This window comes from Cheilinus undulatus, linkage group 6 (genome assembly GCF_018320785.1).
Source record: "Cheilinus undulatus linkage group 6, ASM1832078v1, whole genome shotgun sequence".
Classification (NCBI taxonomy): domain Eukaryota; kingdom Metazoa; phylum Chordata; class Actinopteri; order Labriformes; family Labridae; genus Cheilinus; species Cheilinus undulatus.
The window spans coordinates 30,459,554-30,481,062 of record NC_054870.1 but is presented as its reverse complement, the minus strand read 5'-3'; the positions used below and the strand labels follow the sequence as shown (position 1 = coordinate 30,481,062).

At 38.4% G+C, this 21,509-nt stretch overlaps 2 protein-coding genes across 4 annotated transcripts; both read right to left on the bottom strand.

Moving 5' to 3' along the window:
- Positions 1-9: 9 nt before the first annotated feature.
- Positions 10-17,030, bottom strand: p4ha1b (prolyl 4-hydroxylase, alpha polypeptide I b). Of its 3 annotated transcripts, none has more exons than XM_041789416.1 (15): positions 16,811-17,030; positions 12,937-13,019; positions 12,658-12,754; positions 11,313-11,464; positions 9,763-9,900; positions 9,379-9,618; positions 8,458-8,675; positions 8,194-8,370; positions 7,883-7,953; positions 5,303-5,402; positions 5,010-5,063; positions 4,858-4,923; positions 2,535-2,603; positions 1,990-2,086; positions 10-1,785 (listed from the first exon to the last, which is right to left on the bottom strand). In XM_041789416.1, exons 1-15 carry the CDS (start codon positions 16,822-16,824, stop codon positions 1,715-1,717), a joined length of 1,647 nt encoding a protein of 548 aa, XP_041645350.1. In that variant the 5' UTR covers positions 16,825-17,030; the 3' UTR covers positions 10-1,714. The 3 variants fall into 3 exon arrangements, with proteins under 3 accessions (XP_041645350.1, XP_041645351.1, XP_041645352.1); XM_041789417.1 differs by lacking the exon at positions 7,883-7,953 and adding an exon at positions 7,087-7,157; XM_041789418.1 differs by lacking the exon at positions 16,811-17,030 and adding an exon at positions 15,870-16,400.
- A 965-nt stretch (positions 17,031-17,995) lies between these two features.
- LOC121510771 (serine/threonine/tyrosine-interacting-like protein 1) lies at positions 17,996-19,918 on the bottom strand. The gene is made up of 5 exons (XM_041788989.1): positions 19,899-19,918; positions 19,632-19,762; positions 19,370-19,538; positions 18,753-18,889; positions 17,996-18,648 (listed from the first exon to the last, which is right to left on the bottom strand). The coding sequence occupies exons 1-5, from the start codon at positions 19,916-19,918 to the stop codon at positions 17,996-17,998; spliced, it is 1,110 nt and encodes a 369-aa protein (XP_041644923.1).
- Between the last annotated feature and the right edge of the window lie 1,591 nt (positions 19,919-21,509).

Genomic DNA, 21,509 nt, shown 5'->3' with positions numbered 1-21,509 from the left:
GACAAAATATTAACTTGAGATCAATATAACAGTCTTTATTGTAGAAAATTGCAGACTTTCATTTAAAACAACACAATCTTTGCTTGGGAAATATAAATAAAGTTCCTTCCTTGGAAAACTCATAAATTCTTTCACTGAAAACCGCAAGCCAACCCCAGAATAAAAAAAATAAAAAGGCATTAAAATCTGTCAGGACTCTATTTGGTGTGCTCAGTCACTTTCACATCACTTACTGTCCAAATACTGTTGTTCTTTAGTTGCTCGTCTTGCTTGTTTAGTGACAGTTCATGGTTATTCAGGTACATAAAACACTGAAAATAAAACATAAGCAAGTATGTCTACTTTGTAAAAATGTCTTTTAATGCTTAAAATAAGCCACTTTCACCTGGCAAGCTCAGCTTAAAATCTTATTGGATGAGGTAAAAAGCAAAAGATAAGATCTGCACAGTTAATAGTTAAAAAAAAATCTGCCAATGGGGCAAACAAAATTCCCACATTTAGTGTCCAGAAATGAGATGCCTTGCTAAATTAGTACGTCTCATTTCAATAAATAAATTCTTATCCCATTGGCAGATATTTCATTTCAATTTTTGCTTTTATATCTTAAAAAAGATTTTTATCTGGACTTATAGGATGAAAGTGGCTTTAAATTTGAGCCATTTGATATTATTGATAAGAATTTAGACAAGCACTATTGCCTAGATAGAGTGTTGGCAGTGTAACATCTGTACAATGCAATGAGCTGATGAAAACTGTAAAAGACAATAGTTTCTATGCAAAATAAACTTTTTCCATGATGGTGTCTGTATCAAGATGTTAGAGTGCCATTACAAAATGTCATATTGCCAATATTTAAGTTAAAACTAATACAATGGTATTAAGGCAGACCAGCAAAGAACATGATTTATAAACCTAGAGTTTGTACTGAAAGTGTTTTGTGTCAGATATGCCACATTTTGCAGAGTACATCTTACTTATTTGTGTACTGAGCCCTTTCATTCTTTCCACAGAGCACTGACTTTTTTTTTTTTTTTTTGAAAGATAGTTACTTAAAAAAAGATAAATACCACATGAAATAAGGAAAACAGAAAGTCAGTGAACCTGTCATGTATCGACACATGCAGGAAAATTTCCCTTGGAAAATAAGCCAGTTGGCAAAAAATAAACTATTGAAGCTGATGCTTTTTTTTCCTCATCTATGGTCTGAAATGTCAAAAAAAAGGTCAAAGTAATCCTAAAATGTTGTCTAAAACCACAAGCCAGGTGCTCCAGTCATGAAATGATAGAAGGCCCCTTAACAATGTGAGCTGTACCTTTAAACTGCACTGCAAATTGATGAGGAGCAAACTGATGCCTAGAGACAATAGTGAAGGATAATGTCACCACAGAGTTTGAGTTCATACAGAGTGCAAAAAAGACACATGGGAGTGCGAGAAGGACACAAGTGTCTCTCAAAACCAACAAGCAAACTTCAGAACATGTTATCTGTAGTCACAGCAATGCTAATACTGTCAAGGGGCTTGACATTAACCAAAACAAAGTCTGGGTGTAACAGCTGGGGTCAAAAAACAAGAAAGGTCTCTGTGGAGTGGGAGAGAGCCATTTGAACTCCCTGTATCTGTATGTGTGCAGCAGTGTTCTGTGGTTGTGTGTAGAGTTCACAAGGAAGGTGAGAGAGGAGCACGAAAGTTGCTGAAGAGGCTTCCTTTTCATATCATTCGGTTTCATTTAAGCCACAAGGTCGCCGCCACTCCTGGCCTCGTTCATGGATCCATTTGTTTGATACTACAGGCAGGAGAAAGATGATAAATATAACCACAAAACACTCTTTTTATTTCTTTATATTCAGTGTGAATGTCTACTTTTCTTATTAGACTTTTTAACAACTCTAGCTTATTATGTTACTTTCAAATCATCATCTTCCTCAGCAATTAGTCTGTGCTCGTACTCAGGATGTTTTTATAGTAAAACCGGCAAACAGAAGCTCACCCCACTTGTTGCCAACCAACACTGGACAAGCTGCATGTCTAGTGCTGTAGTCTCCCTCCCCGCTGGCAAACAAATTGTACCAGAACACTGCAGTGCCCTGAAACACACACAACAGGCAACAGATGTTAGCTGTACTTCAAACTCTCCATAATTGCCAGAGATGTAAGAAATTCTGCTTCAGTTTGCAACGTATTCCCTCAAGACCCTGAGGTGTTTCTGGTTATTTTAGAAACTGAACTTTTATGACAAGACCAGACATAAGTAATTCTTTTCGTACATAGTGCATTTTTTCTTACAGAAAAATGCTGCTCACAAGAGGACTGTTATGTTTGGGTATTTAATGTGTCAACTAATTCATTATACTACTCACCAAGAGGCATAAACACATTTTATTTTCCTCCTAATTAATATCCAAGTCTGTACCACAACAAACAAGAGCAACTGGGAGTTCCCTACCACGTTAGGATGACTAAACAATTTAAACAATTCAGGCCTTGCTACAGTCTGTAATAATGTTTTATATATAGTTCAAGATAAGATGTTACCTTTTGTGGCCACACTGCTGCACCAACATCTGGGAATACTGTTGCTCCTCCAGCTGCTACATCACTCATCTACAGCACAGAGAGGGAAGAAAAGTTCAGCCTCTGTGCATCATTATGAAATGGTTTTACTTCATGACATCCCTGTCTTGCATCATCACAGCAGGTCCTGCACTAACAGAGATGTTACTTTTATGACAGCCAAGATTTCTGCACACTGGTTAAAAAAGTCTGAACTACTAAATGACAGATGGTCTTGGGTGTGTAATAGCGGGGTGTCTCCCTGCGCAAAACCAAGGCAACCAAATGTATGGTTACTGACATACAGTGACAGAGTTCATTTCCCAGTGTTTCCATTATTAAATGACAAGTAACAGCTCTAAATCCTGCACACTGCATCTAGTGTAAGGCAGTGACAAGTAAAAACAAACAGAAAACAACATTTGAAAACATATTTATAAAAACATATTAAGGCCAAATCCAAATAGCCCTGATTCAAACTGAATAACACTCACTGAAGCAACAGCCCAGATGAACTTGTACAGGTACATCTCAAAAATTTAGAATATCATGAAAACGTTAAATATTCTTTGTCCCTCATTTCAGAAAGTGAAACCCATGTATTATATCGACTCATTACACATAGACTTAAATATTTAAAGCCTTTATATCTTGAAATGCTGATGATTATGGCTTACAGAAAATGAAAACCCAAAATTCAGTCTCAGAAAATGAGAATATTGTGAAAAAGTTCAATATTGGAAAACCATGGCGTCACACCTCAATCAGCTAATTAACTCAAAACACCTGCAAAGGTTTCCTGAGCCTTTAAATGGTCTCTCAGTCTGGGTCAGTAGGCTACACAATCATGGGGAAGACTGCTGCCTTGACAGATGTCCAGACCACATGAATACCTCTTTGTTTAGTTTTTCATTAAATTTCGAAAATGTGCCCATTAATAACGTATTTTATGAATACTGCACAAAAAGACATTCACCGGTGTTTTCTAGCATTGGCTGATTCAGCGCTACTGAAATGTTGCTATGGAAAGCGGTTTTTTATGCTTAAAAGGTTTGAGGTATTTAACAATGACATTTCAATCTTTCTAAGCTTTCTTTTTACAAATTGTGCACTACCCAAATTGCAAAGGGGTATTTCAGGACAGGTGTATTTATTAAGCACCAGCATCCAGTAAGCAGCATGCCTCGTTTCCATCTGGGATGGGGCAGGACAGACATTGTGGTACCAGATACAAAAGATCTATAGTCTTCCAAGTAAGCTATTCTGATTCAAATCAAGCCATGTTTTGTTTTATGTTACACCTGTTTTGTGAATTGTTTGTCATTATAGATGCCACTGCGTCACCAGTTGCAAAACAAATCCACAAACGGGTACAAATACCAATCTGAACCTGATGTTGTCTATCTGAGAAAAACGGGTAATCCTTTCTCATAAAGCTGAACACATCCCAAAACGTACAAATAATAAGAAGAAAATAATAATAAGTAAATTAACAAATGAAAACATTAACTTGCGTTAAGAATGCATGATTCATATTTTACTAAAGTCAAACTGAACATTTATAAAATCAATCTGAACTTTACTTTACTTTTTTTTATAAACAAGAAACTTTCCTAAATTTCAAACATTTTTTTTTTTTTGTTGAACTGGGCCTACTCATTCCACCAATAACTTCATATCTTAAAATTCCTGCTTATAGGCTCCAGCAATTCCACAGCAAAAAACTTATCATGAGTTCTCAGGAAACGTTTAAAACTATACTCTGTTTCAAACAATGACTGACAACACTGTGAGCAATCATAAGGATATTTAAAGACTCTACTATTGTATGCTTTGGCCAGGTTTAAGAAGTTCAAGTTCATAACTAGGGGTCGACCTATTATTTGACTGGGGTATTATTTGGCATTTGGCTGATTAACACTATCCTATTTTTTTTTTTACTGATAACTAATCAAATTAATTAATCAAAAAGTGTAATACTTTGACTCCATGGCAGGGTGTGTCTTCCCCTCTGGCTTTTCATTCTCCACAGTCTCACCAAATGTCTTGCGTACAACATAATCTGACTGACTACATGTGAAATGAGAAAAACAAATAAATACTTAAGCCTGGGTGCCACTGACACAGTGAGCATGTTGAATCATTTCCTGTTTTGCTGCTGCTACTGCTAAGCTTTGTTCCGTTTCTCATGCTGATAGAGCTAGGGCTAAATTGTTTTGTTTTTTTTTCCTTTATTGTTTTCATCATGCAATTTCAATTTTGCCACATTAGGAACAATACCAGTATTCAGAAAGAGTTTACTCACATAGAAGAGCCATGTGGCTATGCGGTTCCCAGTGCCCAACTCTTTAAAGGCATCTGGTTCATCTTTCTGTGGAGAGAACATCAGGTTATACTATTCATAATTACACAACTATATTATGCAGAATTATATATATAAATCACTAAACATCTTACTCTTCCAAAGTCGAAATGAGGCTCATATTGACCTCCAACACCATAATTTGCAACCTAAAAAAAAAAAAAAAAAAAAAAAAGAAATAATCAGATGCCAGTGTCATAACTGTATGAAACTGATTTTCCAAAGGTGAAAACACAGAAGCTTTTTGAGCAGCAGGGGTTTGTTGAAATGCTATTTCTTTTAACTATGATGATTCTGACAAAATAAATCAATTTTGAAAAAAAAAAAAGAAAAAAAAATCAAGAGGGTGAATCAATTGAATGCTTTCAACAAATGAGCGACTCTTTACCTGCAGCTCTTCTGCTGTGTCTATTTCCAGCCCTGTGAGATCTTCAATTCTCTGGTTGATCCTATCAATCATTGGATCTTCATAGCCAGTCAACCAAGCGCTATAAAAACGGAGGGAAAGCAATACAATTGAGACAAGATGATAAAGAAGATAATGCTGATTCACATGCTTGGCCACTAGATGGCAGTAAAGACCTGTTGGAAAACTGGCAACAGAGTTGTCATGCAGAAACTTGCAATAAAAAGCCTGGGAAAAAAGGGGCCAAAAAGGAAGTCAAGTTTGGCATGACATGCAGGAAATAAGAGGGGAAGTAGAGGTATGAAGACCAAGACACAAAAGGACAGTGGCCTGAGATCCAGAATCTCCAATCAGCTCAGGGTACAGGGTTGTTCAGATTTCAAACTACATGTGCACTTCAGAACATTTATCACACTACCTGTCTTTCATACTCACTCCCACACCCCAGCCAAGAAAAAAGGCTTACAAACCAGTTGCTAGAAACAAATTCTCTCAGTGGACTTTAAAACACAATAACACAGCTAAAGCTGTACTTCCCACATCACAGAGTTTAAACTGAATTTTGTCTGGCAAACACCCTAGTAGACCACACAATCCACATAAAAACTGTCAATGCAATTAATTATACAACTGGAGACAATTTTATATAAAGTTAGAAATGATACAAAAGACGATCACAAAGGGAGTTGCTTTCAACACAGTCTTAAATTTGGAGAATTTCCAAGTTCACAATGCCGATGGGAATAACTCTTCCTCCACTGTCTTCAAGGTTTTTTCTCTAAAAAGGTTCTGCAGATTTACTTGTTATGTATGTATGACAGAGACAGTGGGATGATTCATTGCTTCTTTCTCAAGAGTCTGTGTTGATAGTAAGTCCAATTTAGGAAGGATCACTGGACCAAATGTGAGCCAGCAAATTTTTTTCTTGTATCTTCAAATCAGTTCAGAGTGAGTTCAAACTTGTCCGATTAGAACCTTATGTCTAACCATTCCTTCACTCTACCAGTTGGAAATACATGCTAGCTCACACGTAGGCACACAAAAACATCAAAGAGAAACCACACCCTTACACCAATGTGCACACTCACCCAAACATTAATTACCAAGACCAGTTAAACCAAAGAAATTTAGGGGGTTTGGTGGCCTCCTTGGCCTGCTATTTTTAGTTTGGGTTGTATGTTAAATTTACAACAGTGTATCCATCCAAGTGGGACAGTTATTCCACCACTTGGCAAGAAATATTTTAGTATGTTTTATATAATGAGGGCACACTCAGGGAAGAGATTTCGCAGTTTCTCGTGCTGATTTGGAGGTTAAAGAAGCAGAAAAGAGCAACAGCAGCTGTGATGAGCCCATATGAGAACATGATGCAAAGTCATTCCTGGAAAGCGCATTTGGTAACACAGACTTGACTCTTTTGATATGAAATAGCCCAGGAAGGGTGGCTGGGAGAAAAACAAGGCTTTCTACAACAGTGCAGATCCATGGAAATTACTAACACACTGGGTAAATTAAAAGACAAACAATATTCAGCTACACCGAAAAGCAACAACTGTTTAAACTCAGTCTACCTGAGTTTTAAGTTAGGCTAAATTCAAACCTCCTCTAGTGTTAGTTTTCCAGGTGCAGCTAAATATCTTCCTTTCTCCCATAGTATTTACCACTTGCAGGGATTTCATTTTAAGGTACAGAGATAAAGCTGAAGTGATGGATTGAAACTGAGGGGAAGATATCGTGGCTACTCCCGGTGACCTGTGACCCCTTACCTCTTGGAGACTCTGTACTGGGCCGTGGTAAGTTTCCCAGTTTGGGGGTCATGCACCGTTGCTCGCCTTAACTACAGTAGTTTTCCACAGCGGAAGGACACCAAGGTTGAGGAAGAGACGATTAATAGGAAGAAGGAATGTGGCACACACAAACAGACACATGGAAAGCAGAGAAGGAAAGAGGGAGAGAGAAGAGAGGCAGATCTGGTCACTAGTTGTCAATTATATTCTGAAGAAGAAAGGCCCAGGATGTGTTTCATGAGGCAATTTTAGAGACAGATTTCTTACACCTGAAAACCAACTGGGAGGAAATATGTGCCTCTGATACACTTTCTGGGCCATAAAAGCAACTATGTTAATTTCAACTAGTAGAAAAAGTAACACATTTTCCCCTCCTGTACTTTCTTGTGTTACCTTTCTGTGGCAGACTCCTGAGCAGAGACATATCAACTAAGCCCTCAGAAACTTTTATGGAATCGAGACCACTTTCCTCTCAGTATTCAATAACCTTGCCTTTTCTTTGATTTTTTTATAACAATTTTGTTAAAGACAATGCCTCTGTATAAACAGAGGTCCCCAACAATAACAAAGATCCACACGTTTATAAAATATTGTACGCTTCAGCTCAGGAGTCTCTTATTTTTAAAGGCGAAGAAATTTAGTGATGCAGATGGGTGGGGATACAGAGGATAAATGGGATGAGTCATGGAGGGAGAAAGGAGAAGAAAATCTCACTGTCTCCCTCTCACTTCTCTTCTGCGTCATCTATTCTGGGCGGCTCCAGTCCACGCCTTACCTTTTGCTGATCCGGTATGAAGCTGTCTCCAGCACTCCAGTGATGGGGTTAGAGATGGTGGCCCTGCGTAGCTGTGAAGCCAGGGATATGATTTACACACACAGTGGTACACACACATAAAAAATGTGTGTGTCTGTGTGCTTGCATGACTAGCAGCATCACATCAACCAGCCCCACAGCTTTGACCCTAAGCCCCCCTAAACTGGATGCTAGAAACTTTTCAGGCTCAAAAAATAACCACAGTTAACTGTAAAATTAATACTGTAGCTTCACACATGCATCATGGGAGTTCTCAAATTACAGTCACTTACTCGTGGCTTTGCCAGTTGCTTAACCTTCTCGATTTCTTTGTCAGAGATGATGTCAAGGTAGCGGACGATGTAGGGGCGGTCCCACTCATCTTGCTGTTTGACAGGTGCCAACACATAATGGGGGTTGTGGTTGTTGTCATAATATCGACAGAAGAGCCGGCTCTGTCTGCGGGGTGTCTGGTAAAGACAGAAGAAAAGTATGAGAATTCAAATTGGTTTAAAAAATAAAGCTAGAAATTGAGATTTGTTCTTTGTCTTTCCCACCATTTTGATGCCTTCGCCTCGACAAAGCATCTCGTACTTCTTCCTTTCTGGGATGAGACTAAAGCTGGCCTTCTTTTTTGGCTTCTTCACCTTTTCGGTTGTTTCCCTTTTCCCTCGCTCCTTTTGCATTTGACCTGACTCCTCCTCAGCTTTTTTCTGCTTCTCCAACTGGAACTCAAAGTACTTCAGGTTGCCCTTGGCACGCTGGTGTTCTGGATCTGCAAAGGGGATCAATGACAGGCACAGAGAAATGACAGTGGTGATTAAAAACAGCAATGATGGCAGAAATCTCACCTAAGAATATCAGATCCCTGCAATCAAAATAACTGTGCTGACAACTTGATGCAATTCTATATTTAACAAGACGTATAAACAGGACTGCTAAATTCATGGGCTGATTTAATTATTGCATTAACAGATGATAGAAGTAAAATTGGCACAGCAGTCTGGGCAGAGATTAATAATAGGTCTACCAAGAAAGTCTGTTTACATCTCTTGAAAAAGGCTTTTTTATTTTATCTATGATACTACTGCAACAAAAACCTCCCGATCAACTTCCAATAGGGTTATAATCTGACCAGTATCTGACTGTAGGAGGTAACAACAACACATAGGCTCTAAATAGGAAAAGTATCCAAAGGTGTTGCAGTGAAACTGTACTAACAGATCATATAGCTTATATTTGTGTGCTTTGGAAATACTGGCCAAAAGGTTGCAATATAGCTTTATTTTGTTAATTTCTACAGTGTCATTTGATTCAACAAAAGACAGCCAGGTGACTGTGCATAGTTCAAATACAGAAGACAAAAAAACCCCACAAAATAAAGCACACTAACTAAAGACTTAAAAGTTTTAATATCACTTCATAGGAAAAATATGCCTCTCACAATAACAACAAAATCATAATATCAAGTGACTCACCCAGCTCAAGTAGCCTTTTGGTGTACTCCAGTGCTCGTTCTATCTCCCCCTGTTGGTAGATGGCATAGCTCAGGTAGTCAAGCACTGTCACCTTGTCCAATGTCGACTCCTCTCCCTCGTCAAGCTGCCTCAGAGCCTGGGCCATCCACAGCTCCGTGTGGTAGTAGTCTACATCAGAATAGGCGATTTTCCCCAGCTCATAACAGTCTTCCACTGTCATACGGCTCTTGTGTTTCACACCTGGTAAGGAGAATATTCTTCGTAATTGACAAACTTTATCCCTACGTGTCAAAATTTACTGACGCTTGTATAGCACATCAAAAAAAGCATTTAAAGAGGCAAAACATGTGCCAGGTAGAGTGCTAACAAACTAAAGGCTTTTACCAGGTAGGTCTCCTGTAGAGATTGTGTTGGCATCTAGTTTATATGTGTCTTGTAACCGTAGGAGAGCTTTAGCTGCTCCGGTCTGGTCCTCATCTGTTGGGAAGTGCTGTCTCTGGATGGTCAGGTTGGAAATAAATACTGAGGGAGATGGAAAAATAGAATGAGTGAGAAAACTGTGTTGTAAGAAAGACAAGCAAAAATAAAAACTCAACTAATGGTTGGAGAGATGGCTTCAGTGACTTATTTTGAGGTGAAAAAATTAGAGCCTAAATGTTTTTATAACCATGTTGGAAAAAACAGCCTTATTTGAATAGATAACCGTCTGTGGCAATCACCCAAAAACCATACTCTTCTACAGCAATAATAAGGCAGTCCAGAAATCAGTGCATCACAGGGCAGTAGTATTGAACCTTGGAAGCAATCAATGTCAACATGTAATTGAAAAATTTGCATTCATTTTCATCATTACTCTCCATAATACAGCCTTGTGGCATTACTATCCTCAAATCCAATAAAAGTGCAAGCATGAATACTAACTCTACAAAAAATTTGGGCTGGGCGATAATGACCAAGATGTATATCTTGATATATTTTAGCTAAATCTCGATATTCGATATATATCTTGATATATTTGTCCATGAAGACGGAATAAAAACAGATTCAGTTTTGAGTTGAATCCACATGAACTGAATACTGTCTTTTATTGCATCAGTTTCATAGGTGGACACGTACATTAATTATATGAAAAGAAACTACCTGTATATAAATGAACGAAGGATTAAATAAATTAAATCAAGAAATAAAGTAAATTATTAGAGTAATAAGTCAAGTAAAGTAATAAGTAGTTATATAAAGTACATTTCTTCTCTTCAAAACAAAATACATATAGCTGTGCAAATACGCAAAAAGTAGAAAGAGAACATAAAAAATACAAATAACATTTACTACATCTGACAAAGTAGCTTTTCTCTGAGATTGGTAGTTCTTTCTATTAAAAGTACTTTCTCTTGTGAACAGCCCCTGAGTCCTGAACATTCAAATATTTTGTTTTAATAAACAATGTAAATTGATATGGGCAATGTAACAAATATGCCTCTCTGTGTTAAGCTCACAAAACAGGAAATATATGCCCGTTAGGGGTGCTGCTGTCACAAACAAACGGCGATCAGGAAGAAAAGACGGCGTAGAAGAAGACGAAACCAGGGGGGGGCAATGAGTTTCGTGAAGTTTCGGAGGGGGAGGGAGGTGGGGAAGGACAAAGAGCAACACAGAGTCAAGAGAAGTAGGCGAAATGGCAACTCGCGTTTAAGTATTTTAACATAAAACTAATTATATCAATAAAATGATATTGTCCCGTGTCATATCTCATATAGAAATATATCAATAGAACTTAAAATCTCAAGAAATTGTCCAGCCCTACAAAAAATTACTGTAACTTTGCAAAAATGTAGCACTGCAGCATTTGGAAAATCATGCATGTATAATACATGTAATGAGCATAAGGAGTTAGTAATAAATTCTTATTTCAGAAACGTTCCCTTTATCCATACCATCAGTGGTGTCACTCAGCACAAGACTCTCCAGGTCGCCCCACTCTGTGTTCAGCCTCTTCATCAGTTTGAAGGCATTAACAGGGTGTCCCAGGAAGCCCTCGGGGTCCTGTATGGCAGTGGCCGACAGTGAGTCCAACTTATCAGCCCAACTAAAAATCAGTGACAAAGAGTTAGATCAGTTGCAATCACTAAAGGTGCAGAAAACCTAAAAGCAATCTTTCCCAGTTCAGATACACTTTGAGAACAACAAACTGCACAGCCTCAAAGAAACAAAGAATGTCTATTCTGTCCTTCAAGACTGACAGAGAAGTAGTCCAGAATCTTACACAGAATGGTCAGAAGATATACCGATGTGCAAGCCAGCTTGTACTTAAAGCAGTCCAGTTTAGTAAAGAATATAAAGTACAACAGTGAGAAATCCACAATTAGTGACTAATCCCACTGCACCATGACACACTGTCCAGCAGATAAAGACTTCGAGCAGAAGCATTCATGTTCATAACCATAATCAAGTACAGATAAAAAGGTAGACTCTCCTTGCCTATTTGCCAAAATCCAATAAAATAAAGTAAAGCCCAGTAAGTCCTACAAGTAGAAACAGAGAATTAAAAAAAAGATACCAATTCAATTTCACAACAGTCTTTTGTAACAAACTTCTCAGGAAATGCTCTTTTTGATCTTTCTAAAACTAGGTAAGTGCATGAGTTTAGTTTTATCTGTATTCAAAACATGTTGCAGCTAACAAAACTGATCTTATACAAAGTCACTGCAAAAGAAGAAGAAGAAACGGCAAAAGCTTGTGCAGCTAAAGACAGACGACAGTAACTCACAGTGTCATCAGCATAAATACAAAATAATACTTTGTAATATTCTGTCCAAGGCTGTTAACAAAGAAGGTAAATAAAAGTGGCCCTAGGGCTGAACCTTGAGTTACCCTTTGTGAATTTCTAGTATGTCAGAGGTTTAACTGAACAGCCCACATTCTACTGGTAAGCCTATCACCCAACAGCATGATCTGAAAGCCTGGTGGCTCTGAGACAAGCTAATAAGAAGCTGTCATCAACAGTATCTAAGGCCTTGTGGAAGTCTATAAAAAAGGTAAGGCTCAAGAAAATCTTTTCTGTAACTCTCATGACTGCTTGTAGTACAATGTTTTTTTTTCCTGAAAACTAGACAAAATAGAGTTGGAAGCCAAGAACTCCTGTACTTGCTCACTGACCAAGGTTCAAGCATTTCAGGTAATACACAGAGTTTGGAGATCAGTCAATAATTGTTTAAGATAGTTATAGTTGAAGAGATGTTGTGTTGATACAAAGGTATCATGTTTTGTGCATAAACTTACCGTTTGACCTGCTCAAGCTTGTTCTCCTCTGCTTTGATGTAATCTTTCAGAGAGGTGACCAGGTCTTTTTCTGTGTATAACAGGTCTGTCATCTGACCTGTGGAAATAATCAGAAATACTCCCCATCAATATTACTGTGATATATAACAATGCATTACTCTTCAGTTCAGGGTACTATAATCTTATACAATTCTATGATTTTATGTGTGGTAAAGCATGAAAAAGGAACAAAAACACACAAATCATCAAACGTTACAACTACTTGCTTGATTTTTTTACCTATAGAGGTGAAGAAGTCATTGTGGGCAGAAAGCGACTGTAGGCAGCTTAGCAATAATAAACACCAAAATGGTAGCTCCATCCTGGGGAAAGAGTGAGAGCATTATACATAAATTCTTTTGGAAGTCTACTAGACACTCATCTCTAACACAAAATCTGACTAATCTCTGATTCATAAAATTTGAAGCTGCTAAACTCTAGCACCACTTGAAAGGAACGATGTTTCAGTCACCTACTCTCTGGATTATTTGAGCTCCCTACTAGTAAGCCGAATCAAAGGTTTAAGACTTTCATATGCACCAAGAGAACAGCTGTTGTCCTAAACCTACTTGATACATCAAACTGCTGTCTTCCTTTACTTCCTCTTTTGCTGCTTCAACTTAAACCAAAATCTATTTTTGCACAACTAAAGACAGAAAATAACCTTCAGACATGCCCTGAACAGTTGAACAGAAACAGAAATTGTAAACAAGGCCTGAGGATTGTCTGGAGTAAGTGGGGCATAGGCAGTTTTCTAAATGTAAAGATAAAGCAAAAGATAAGTCAAAGCCATGACCTAAAAACTCAGAGAACTGTGTTAATTCTTTCATGAGAAGAGCCTTGCAGCCACCACACAAAGCCAAATATAAGTCTGTGGTGGCTGTAACTGTGTCCGGTCTGGCTTTTGGATTTGGCACGGTCATGACTACATAGAGCCTGTGGCATGTGAGGAGTGGACCTGTGGTTATTCTACCCAGAAAGACAGCAATGTTAAGAGAACACAGACAGGAAGATATGTTCAGGACAAAGAAAGGTGTGCACATCTGTGTACAGACAATTAAAAATGTAGTCCATAGGTATATTTTGAGAAATCCTGTTTACAATGAAGACAAAAATACTGAAAGTATACCCAAAGTTGAACCTTGCTCTAAAGTAACACCTGTATTGCACATTGCAGTAAAATGTTTTTAAAGTGAATGTGAATAGACTTGGAGGAAGGTGCTGGAAAGTAGTCATTCCAACAGAATCCCAGACTGCCAAACTCCTACGACCAAAATATGTGGGTCTGTACGAACTTAAGTGGGAATACTTTGCTATAATTATTGCTAAGATTATCACTGAGTGTCATGATATACTAAATATATATCTTTATCTTCACAGAGGAAACAATCAGAGCAGTCCTTTTTTTTTAGTAGAGGCAGAGGTGAGTTGATCATAAACTCTGGCAACAATCTCTATGGTTCAAACATAAAAATCCATAAATATGAAGCCAAAAACACTATAATCTTCATTTTGATATGGAGGCTTAGTTTGGGGTCAAATATTTGTAGCCCCTTTTTTAAGAGCATTTCTAAAGTAAAGCAAAGTATTGTTTGGTTCTCAGGTCTAACATGAAAAATACCCTGCTTTTGAGGTCATAGACAGTATATCAGCCAAAAAAAAAATACAATTAAAAGTACTTGAAGCAAAAACGACAAACATACAAACTTGGACACAAACAAATAAACATAACCACTTATGCACATCTCCATGCTTGTTTAGCAAAAACCATAACCTGGTGTCAAAGTAAAGGTCATGCAAGAACTTCTCACGGGTACAGATTAGTAATTCCTTTCACTGGAAGTTGTTGGCATGCTCCGACAGGTTCTGACACCGCAACCAGAGCAATCCTTCAAAGTAAAAGAGCAACTTAATATGACATTTTAATTAAAGTCAGCAGCAGACGGCAGAGAAAAGTAAAATTAAATCTGAAAAGCTTTGCTTATTAAATTGAACAAGAATTTCATTACATTTGACTCAAATGAAAGTTTCGTTCTGTTTAATCAGCAAGGAAAAGTACAAATTATCATTATCCATAGCTGTCACTGCGGTGTCCCCAGAACCTGGGTTGGTATTTAGTCTATACTATAAATATGCCTCTGCTATTTTGATTTCCTAGCTCAACGTGAGTACAATGTAATTATTATAATGACAGGGAGACAGTGACTGTTCCTCCTTGTCATAATGATGTAGAATTGTAACGCAAAGATTAAAGCTGTTAGTGTAACAGTTATAATTTAGGTTCATGTGTCAAACTGCACATGAAAGTGAGAGTAAGTGAGAGTGCTTTGTGCATACATGCATGCATGAAATACAGGGGCACATCACATCACATTTATTTACCACACAGCTTTAATGCAGTTTGTTCAAACAGATTATATAAAACTGTTTTTGCAAGACATTTGCCTTATTTTTCCTCATGCATTTGAAAACAACAATATACAGAACATTCTTTTTTATAAGGATATTAATACTTTTCCCTTTAGCGACATGTCAGTACTCATCAGAGTACTGTGAATGGCAAAAAAGGATATAACAAAGTATATCACTTAGCAAAGATTTACATTTTCTTTTCTATGTTTTTGTTTTTTATGCTGCCCTACTTAGGCTTGAATGACTAAGATCAGAACTCAGACAGTTACTTTCAGTTGTGGAATTTTAATTTGGTAGTGAAAAGGAACAAAAGCAACAGAAATACTGGCAAGAAGTGGGGTATTTCCGCTTGGAGGCAGAGCTTAACTGCTTTGTCAGAAGAATACACCTCTAAATGAGTGCATAAAGAAAAGTTGTTCTTTGGATTTAACTCAACAAGCCAAAGAGACTGAAAAATAGCCCAAGTGGTGTACTGTCATAAACATTTGGAGGTATAGTGAAACATGAGAGCATTATTTATTCAAACCTATACCAATATCATTGGGTGGTTTATTACTACTCTCTAATAACATTGAAACTTTGCTGCACTGAATAGCATTAGAAGCTAATTTTATACCAAAGGCATTCAATTATCTCAAATTTGTCAAAACGTACTGGATTAATAAACAGTTTCATTGTCATAGTTTTGACCCTCTAAAATGTGAGTATTATTGGTATATATTGAGAATGCAATTGATTATTTTCTATCTTGATATACCTACTGTGAAGTGAAATAGATAGAAGGCCACTCCTCTCTGTCTACAGTTTGTTCTAGTATCTTCTTCGCCTACATCCCGACTGTCTTTTCCAAGTTTAACAGGGATTGAAGCAGAGGAGTCAGATAACACAGGATGTGGATGGAAGAGGACTGCCACGTCTTCGCCCCTCCCCGCCGGGGAAGCTCATGTGTAGACTGTACAGTGCCCCATGGAGTCTGAATTTTTACCTGCTGTAACTCGAGTAATAACCCCTGTTATCTCATTGATAGCAGTCAGGGGGTTAATATCTGGAAAGCTAATCGTGCTGCTTGTTTAACAAACATGTAAATGTTAACCAAAGAGAGAATAACCTCGCAAATACGGAGTCGGGCCATATTAGCATATACCAGCAGTTAGCATAATATGTCACTAACGCATTTAAGCGTATTTGACTGCAAAACACATGACTGTTTGTTTCTTACTTAATATTACGAGTGTATGTACGGCTGCTATTAAGTGCATGTAAAAAAGCATAAGACAGCAGCATCCCACGCCACACAGTACTGGAAAATCATAACATGTTAGTTTCTCCAGTAAAACTTAAGACGTAGTTGTCCGTGCTCATTCAATACGACTTGAGCTAACAGAATTTTGCCAGGCATACTTTTCCTGCACACATTTAGTTACGTTTAATTCGTTGCTGCAGCCGAAAATCATTTTAAAAAATCAAATTTTCTTCCAGGTTAGCTTGCTGTAGCTAGCATGGCTAGCTAACGTTTCCCTGACTCTTCTAGAATTTGGAACGTTGGTTTAGCTTAACAGACCCTGGCTGTGTTTAGCCGTTACTACAGGAAACATTCCATACAGTTAGAAAGAGAGTTAATATCTACAGTTTTACAGAGGGGATACGCGGAGGGACACCGTACGTTTCCCCCATTTGATATGAAGTAGGACTAAGTCGTTACCTTAATGAAATCATCTTCAAGCAAAAGTGTCCCTAGTCGTGGCGTCCACTGAAGCCGTAGACCCGACGCAGCCAACGGTAAAAAGGTGAGCACGACGTCCTGTGGTTCGTCTATAAGTGATGCATCGGCACAGAGCTCCTGACAATCTGGTGGTAAAGGGCTGGATTTCTGAAAGTCTGAAGGCTACGTGCAGATTCTCACATGCATTCAGACTGCAGACTTTTGGGGGCTGTCGTTTGTAAATTGCAAGGGGAGGTGTCTATACTTTTCTTGACCCAATTTTGGGACAGACTTAAAAGTCTGTTTTATTGCATCAAATTGTGTGTTACTTCCAGCTTTACTCACGTGACACACGCCGGAATTGTACAACTCATATGTGCTTTCTGTTACTGTCCTCCATGGCCCAATGTTGAATTGCCTCCTTTCTGTTTTACCACAGGCTATAAATTTACTAACGGAGAGCTTTGCCAGCTTTAAGTCCCCTACGCCCATTAACTAAACGTCAGTTGCTGCTATCTGTGCATGTTTTGTCATTGTCAACTTTACCACCTCATCTATTTTCTCTCTTTTTCACCTGCAGACTCCTCTTCCTACTTTTCCAACATTCCAGAAAATTCATCCCGCCCACAAAAACACTGTGACTGGAGGGAGGGAATTCCTCTTGTATGCTACTGAGTTCAGAAGGGTGGAGCAAAGTGTTTGTGGCTGAAAGTGGTTGGGAGAGATGCAGTATGTTATATTAGATGCCAAACAAACAAATGCAAACTAGCTTAATCTCTGACATGGACAATGTAAACACTAAATATGTCTCAGTCATGTGCAAACCTCCATTCAGCTTTGAAATACTTTTCCATTTGGATAGTGTTGAACACATGGCATGACTCAGCATATCAAAACATCATCACCTCACTGAGTAAAATTGAAATCATTAACCTTTTAATGTAAAATTTTTAACTTAATTAACTATTTCTATCAGCTATAAACAAATATATGTATATTGTTAATAAGGCATAGTGTAAGAAATAATGTGGAACCAGCAGATTAAAAGTAGGAAATACTCCTATCTAGAGTGTTTCAGTTTAAAAAAAAAAAAAATCCAACTGTTTGTACAGTCTTAGCTTACTTTTCTGAAGGTGAACTGTTAAAAAAAGAAAGGAAAAAAAATTCTCAGTGTGAAAACTCAAGTCATCGGCGGATTTCTTCCAACGAGGTGAGCCTGCTCCCAAACAGCAGCTCCTCATACGTAAGCAGCTGTTGCAGGAAGTTTATGTTGGGTGCTGTGCATGCCCTCCTCTCTTTCAACCAGCGCAGGGCATGAAGCAATGACCAGCATCGATGCTCCATGAGGAAGGCAAGTGTTAAAGCTGAGCTGCGACTTCTACCCATACTGCAGTGGACCAAAACACGACCGGCAGGCTCAGCCCTAAGGGCTTTGTTTATGAAGCTGGATGCCAGTGGCAGTGCCTTCACCAGGTCCTGCTGTGCATCATCAGTCAGACGTAGCCTCAGGTAGCACAGCATGTTGGGGAAAGCATCTGGGCTGTTTGCTGTGGCATTGACCACATGTGTGATGTGGAGATTTTTGATGATGCGGTAATCAGAGGCCTGGGCAGCAGAGCCCTGGTAGAGAGCTCCTTCCAGGATCTCTGAGGGGTAGATGGTGAGGGTGTGGCGCTCAGGTTCCAACAGGACCATACGTGGTGTGCAGAGGAAAGGATAGAGGGTATAGAAGGCTGAGAATCCCCCCAGCAGGATGACAGGATCCATTCCCAAACCACTGAGCTGGAAGAAACAACGCTGAAGGTCTGGGGAGTCTGTCTTGGCCTTTGCACTTCCAACTAAATGAAAGACACATAAAGAACTCTGTTTATCTAGACAGCATGATAGAGCAATAGAAAGCTAACATAAGGTATGCTAAGCAGACTAGAAGTGTACTGCTGACCTGGGCTGCATCCTTCCTCTGCATACAGCAGAATTATAGAGTACTTCTGTAGCTCTATACAGCTGATTAGACAGCCCAGCTCAGGGTGGATCACCGTCACAGCAGCCCTCGCTGTCACCACATGGCTGTCTTTGTACCTAACAGAAATTGAATAGTAAGGTATGTTCACAAATGCATCATTACTGCAAAGCCAAAAAGACATGGGAACAGAAATTAACAGTAGGGTGTCATGATAATTAAACTTACTAGGGACCCTATATTATGTAATCTCTTGCCTCTTCTTAACTACCAAAAGACTGTAGGCAAACTGCTGCATTCCTATCTCAATTGCACAAACATGGTGGCAACATTTTGAAAGTTGTCACCATGTTTGTGCAATTGAAACAATGCTCTCTCTTTGGCACACAGTTGTGTTTGGTTGAAAATACACCTGCAGATGTGGAAGTTGATTGTAACATGGATGTGTGATGAAGGCAATGTTGATAACTTCTAAGGCCTGTGCTACTGTGGGGTTGCTTTTCAAAGTACATGTGTTGTCTTAATGTGTCAATGATGTTTTGTATTGTGACTTTTTTTGACACTGCTTTTGTATCTAAACAGCAATAGGTTTTACCCACCTTTCTGGGCTGCGACAGTCCAGAATGAGCATATAGTAGGGATCATACAAGGCAGGCTGGCCATCTTCTGCACTCAGCAGGTTGTAAACCTGCTGTGGGGTGATATATCCTCGTTCTATGCAGGCTGATTCTGGAAGAGAAGGTATCAGCACCTCTTCCTTCTCATATACTGTGTATAAATGGAAGAAATACAAAGAGTGTAGTGAATTGGTATTTGCAGTAATTTTTAAGATGGAAAGAGTCATAATAATTCACCCCTTACCTTTGTTCTGGATTGGTATCATGGAAGAATGGTTACTGTTTGTACTGTTGACCTCTCTGTCATGGATGCTGCTCACTGTTTGGGATGTGTTGACAGGTTCTCTGGAGGTCACTCTACAGCTGTTATTGACTCTGGCACAAACAGAGACATAACGGAGAAGTGGGCGATGTCAAGACTGAGATAGAGCAACATTAAAGGAAAATTAATGTAAAAGAAATAATGACTTTTTTTAGTTTTATAAAGCTAAAAAACACATCAGAACTCTACCTGGTCAGTACTACGCCCATTTCGTCTAAGTCATTTGTTAGATGCATCTGCTGTTCCCACGAGTCCTTCATTCAAAGAGCATGCTTCACAAAGAGGTATAGTTAAAAAATCCCTCAAAAATACCAATCAGGAATAATATATATTTTTTTAAATCCTTCAAAGCAGTACTTGTTTTAAAGCGGTGATTCTAACTTGTACCCTGCTTCTCTCTGCCTTAATTTAGCTGGTGGTCTTGGAAACATGGCGACAGTTAAGTGCTCTAGAGGGACACATGGTAGCTGGCTCTGACAGGTGACGAAGGAGAGACCTGGTAGGAGCCCCACTTCACCAAAATTAACTTCCAGCAATTGTAGTGTAAATGGAATTTTAGTTTGGATGACATTCCAAGTAAAAACAATCCAATTATGTTACACTTAGATGCAGAAAGTTGAGGATTTATACACAAGATTATGACCTGTAAGGGTTAATAATGTAACAACAATGCATAATGTAACAATAGCTCATAATGTAACAATAATGTAACAAAATGCTGTTGTTACATTTGGTGTCTTTTTTACATTATGAAGCAAGCAACTGTTTTCTTCTAATGCGATAATTTATTACTATATTTATTATAGAGTGAGTCAATGATTTATGGCTTCACATGAAAATGGCTTCACAATTGTTCACAATAGTGTAGTTTGCACTAAAAGCACACTTTCAATAGTTTTTAGTTTAATTTTAGACTAAAAAATGTTCATACATAAACACCCCCACTCCTCCCGGGCCTGAGCTGTCATTCTGCAACTGACTGTTTTACATTGCATGACTCAAGAAACTCAAAGTTCATTTCTAAATGCTCCCAGATTTGACCGAATTTGTTTTACAGCTTGTTTTTTTTTTTGCATTATTCGTCTATTGTTATGGTCTGTTTTTATCACCATAACAGGCTGGTCTGCTGTGTGATGTTGCTCAGTGGAAATATTCTTTATTCCTCCAGGGTACACTGCTACAGTGCAAGAGTTGATCTGCTTATATACCATAATAACAGTGAAATGTGTGCAACAGGTTTCAGGATAAATTGTCTTGCTTTGTTTCAGACACTTATACCAAACCCAGAGGAATATATACAGTATATAGACCCCATCATGTTAAAAATATAATTCATTTAAATTAACAAGGGCTATTCAGTAAATCACCTTTTCTTTTAAAGTTAACACTTGAGCCAACCTGAGCTGAATCTTCCATTTTTTTGTTGTCTTTCCCCATAACAAGAATTACAATACAATTACTATACTAGAATAGTGTAAGAGGATGTCACTCTGACAATGAAATCTGCACAGAGGAGAAGTAGAACAAAGTAGCAGTAGACCTCACAACCAGCGTTCTTGGTGAGAAACCAAAAGAATGTGCAGACAGGGAGCAGCTTTAGAGGATGACCTAAAGGCATGTGATACTGTCTGGACTGCTCTGGTGGCCAGGTTTATTTAGAAACTGAGAAAAATAAGGCACGTACAACCAGTTTGGAGATTTGCAAATCAGTTGGATCCCCCTGGATTAGCAATAAATGAGGATCAGTCTCTTGAGTGCTGTAATGAAGAATTCCTCTAGAGGGCAGCACTGGAGTATTTA

Excerpts from the sequence above, each read along its gene's own strand:
- LOC121510771 (XM_041788989.1), bottom strand. The coding sequence starts at position 19,918 with ATGGGCGTAGTACTGACCAG. Across the intron at positions 19,763-19,898 it reads ATGGGCGTAGTACTGACCAG|AGTCAATAACAGCTGTAGAG; the intron begins GTAGAGTTCTGA and ends TGTTTGTGCCAG. Across the intron at positions 18,890-19,369 it reads GACTGTCGCAGCCCAGAAAG|GTACAAAGACAGCCATGTGG; the intron begins GTGGGTAAAACC and ends AATTTCTGTTAG.
- p4ha1b (XM_041789416.1), bottom strand. Across the intron at positions 8,676-9,378 it reads CAAAAGGCTACTTGAGCTGG|ATCCAGAACACCAGCGTGCC; the intron begins GTGAGTCACTTG and ends TCCCCTTTGCAG. Across the intron at positions 1,786-1,989 it reads GTTGGTTGGCAACAAGTGGG|TATCAAACAAATGGATCCAT; the intron begins GTGAGCTTCTGT and ends TCCTGCCTGTAG.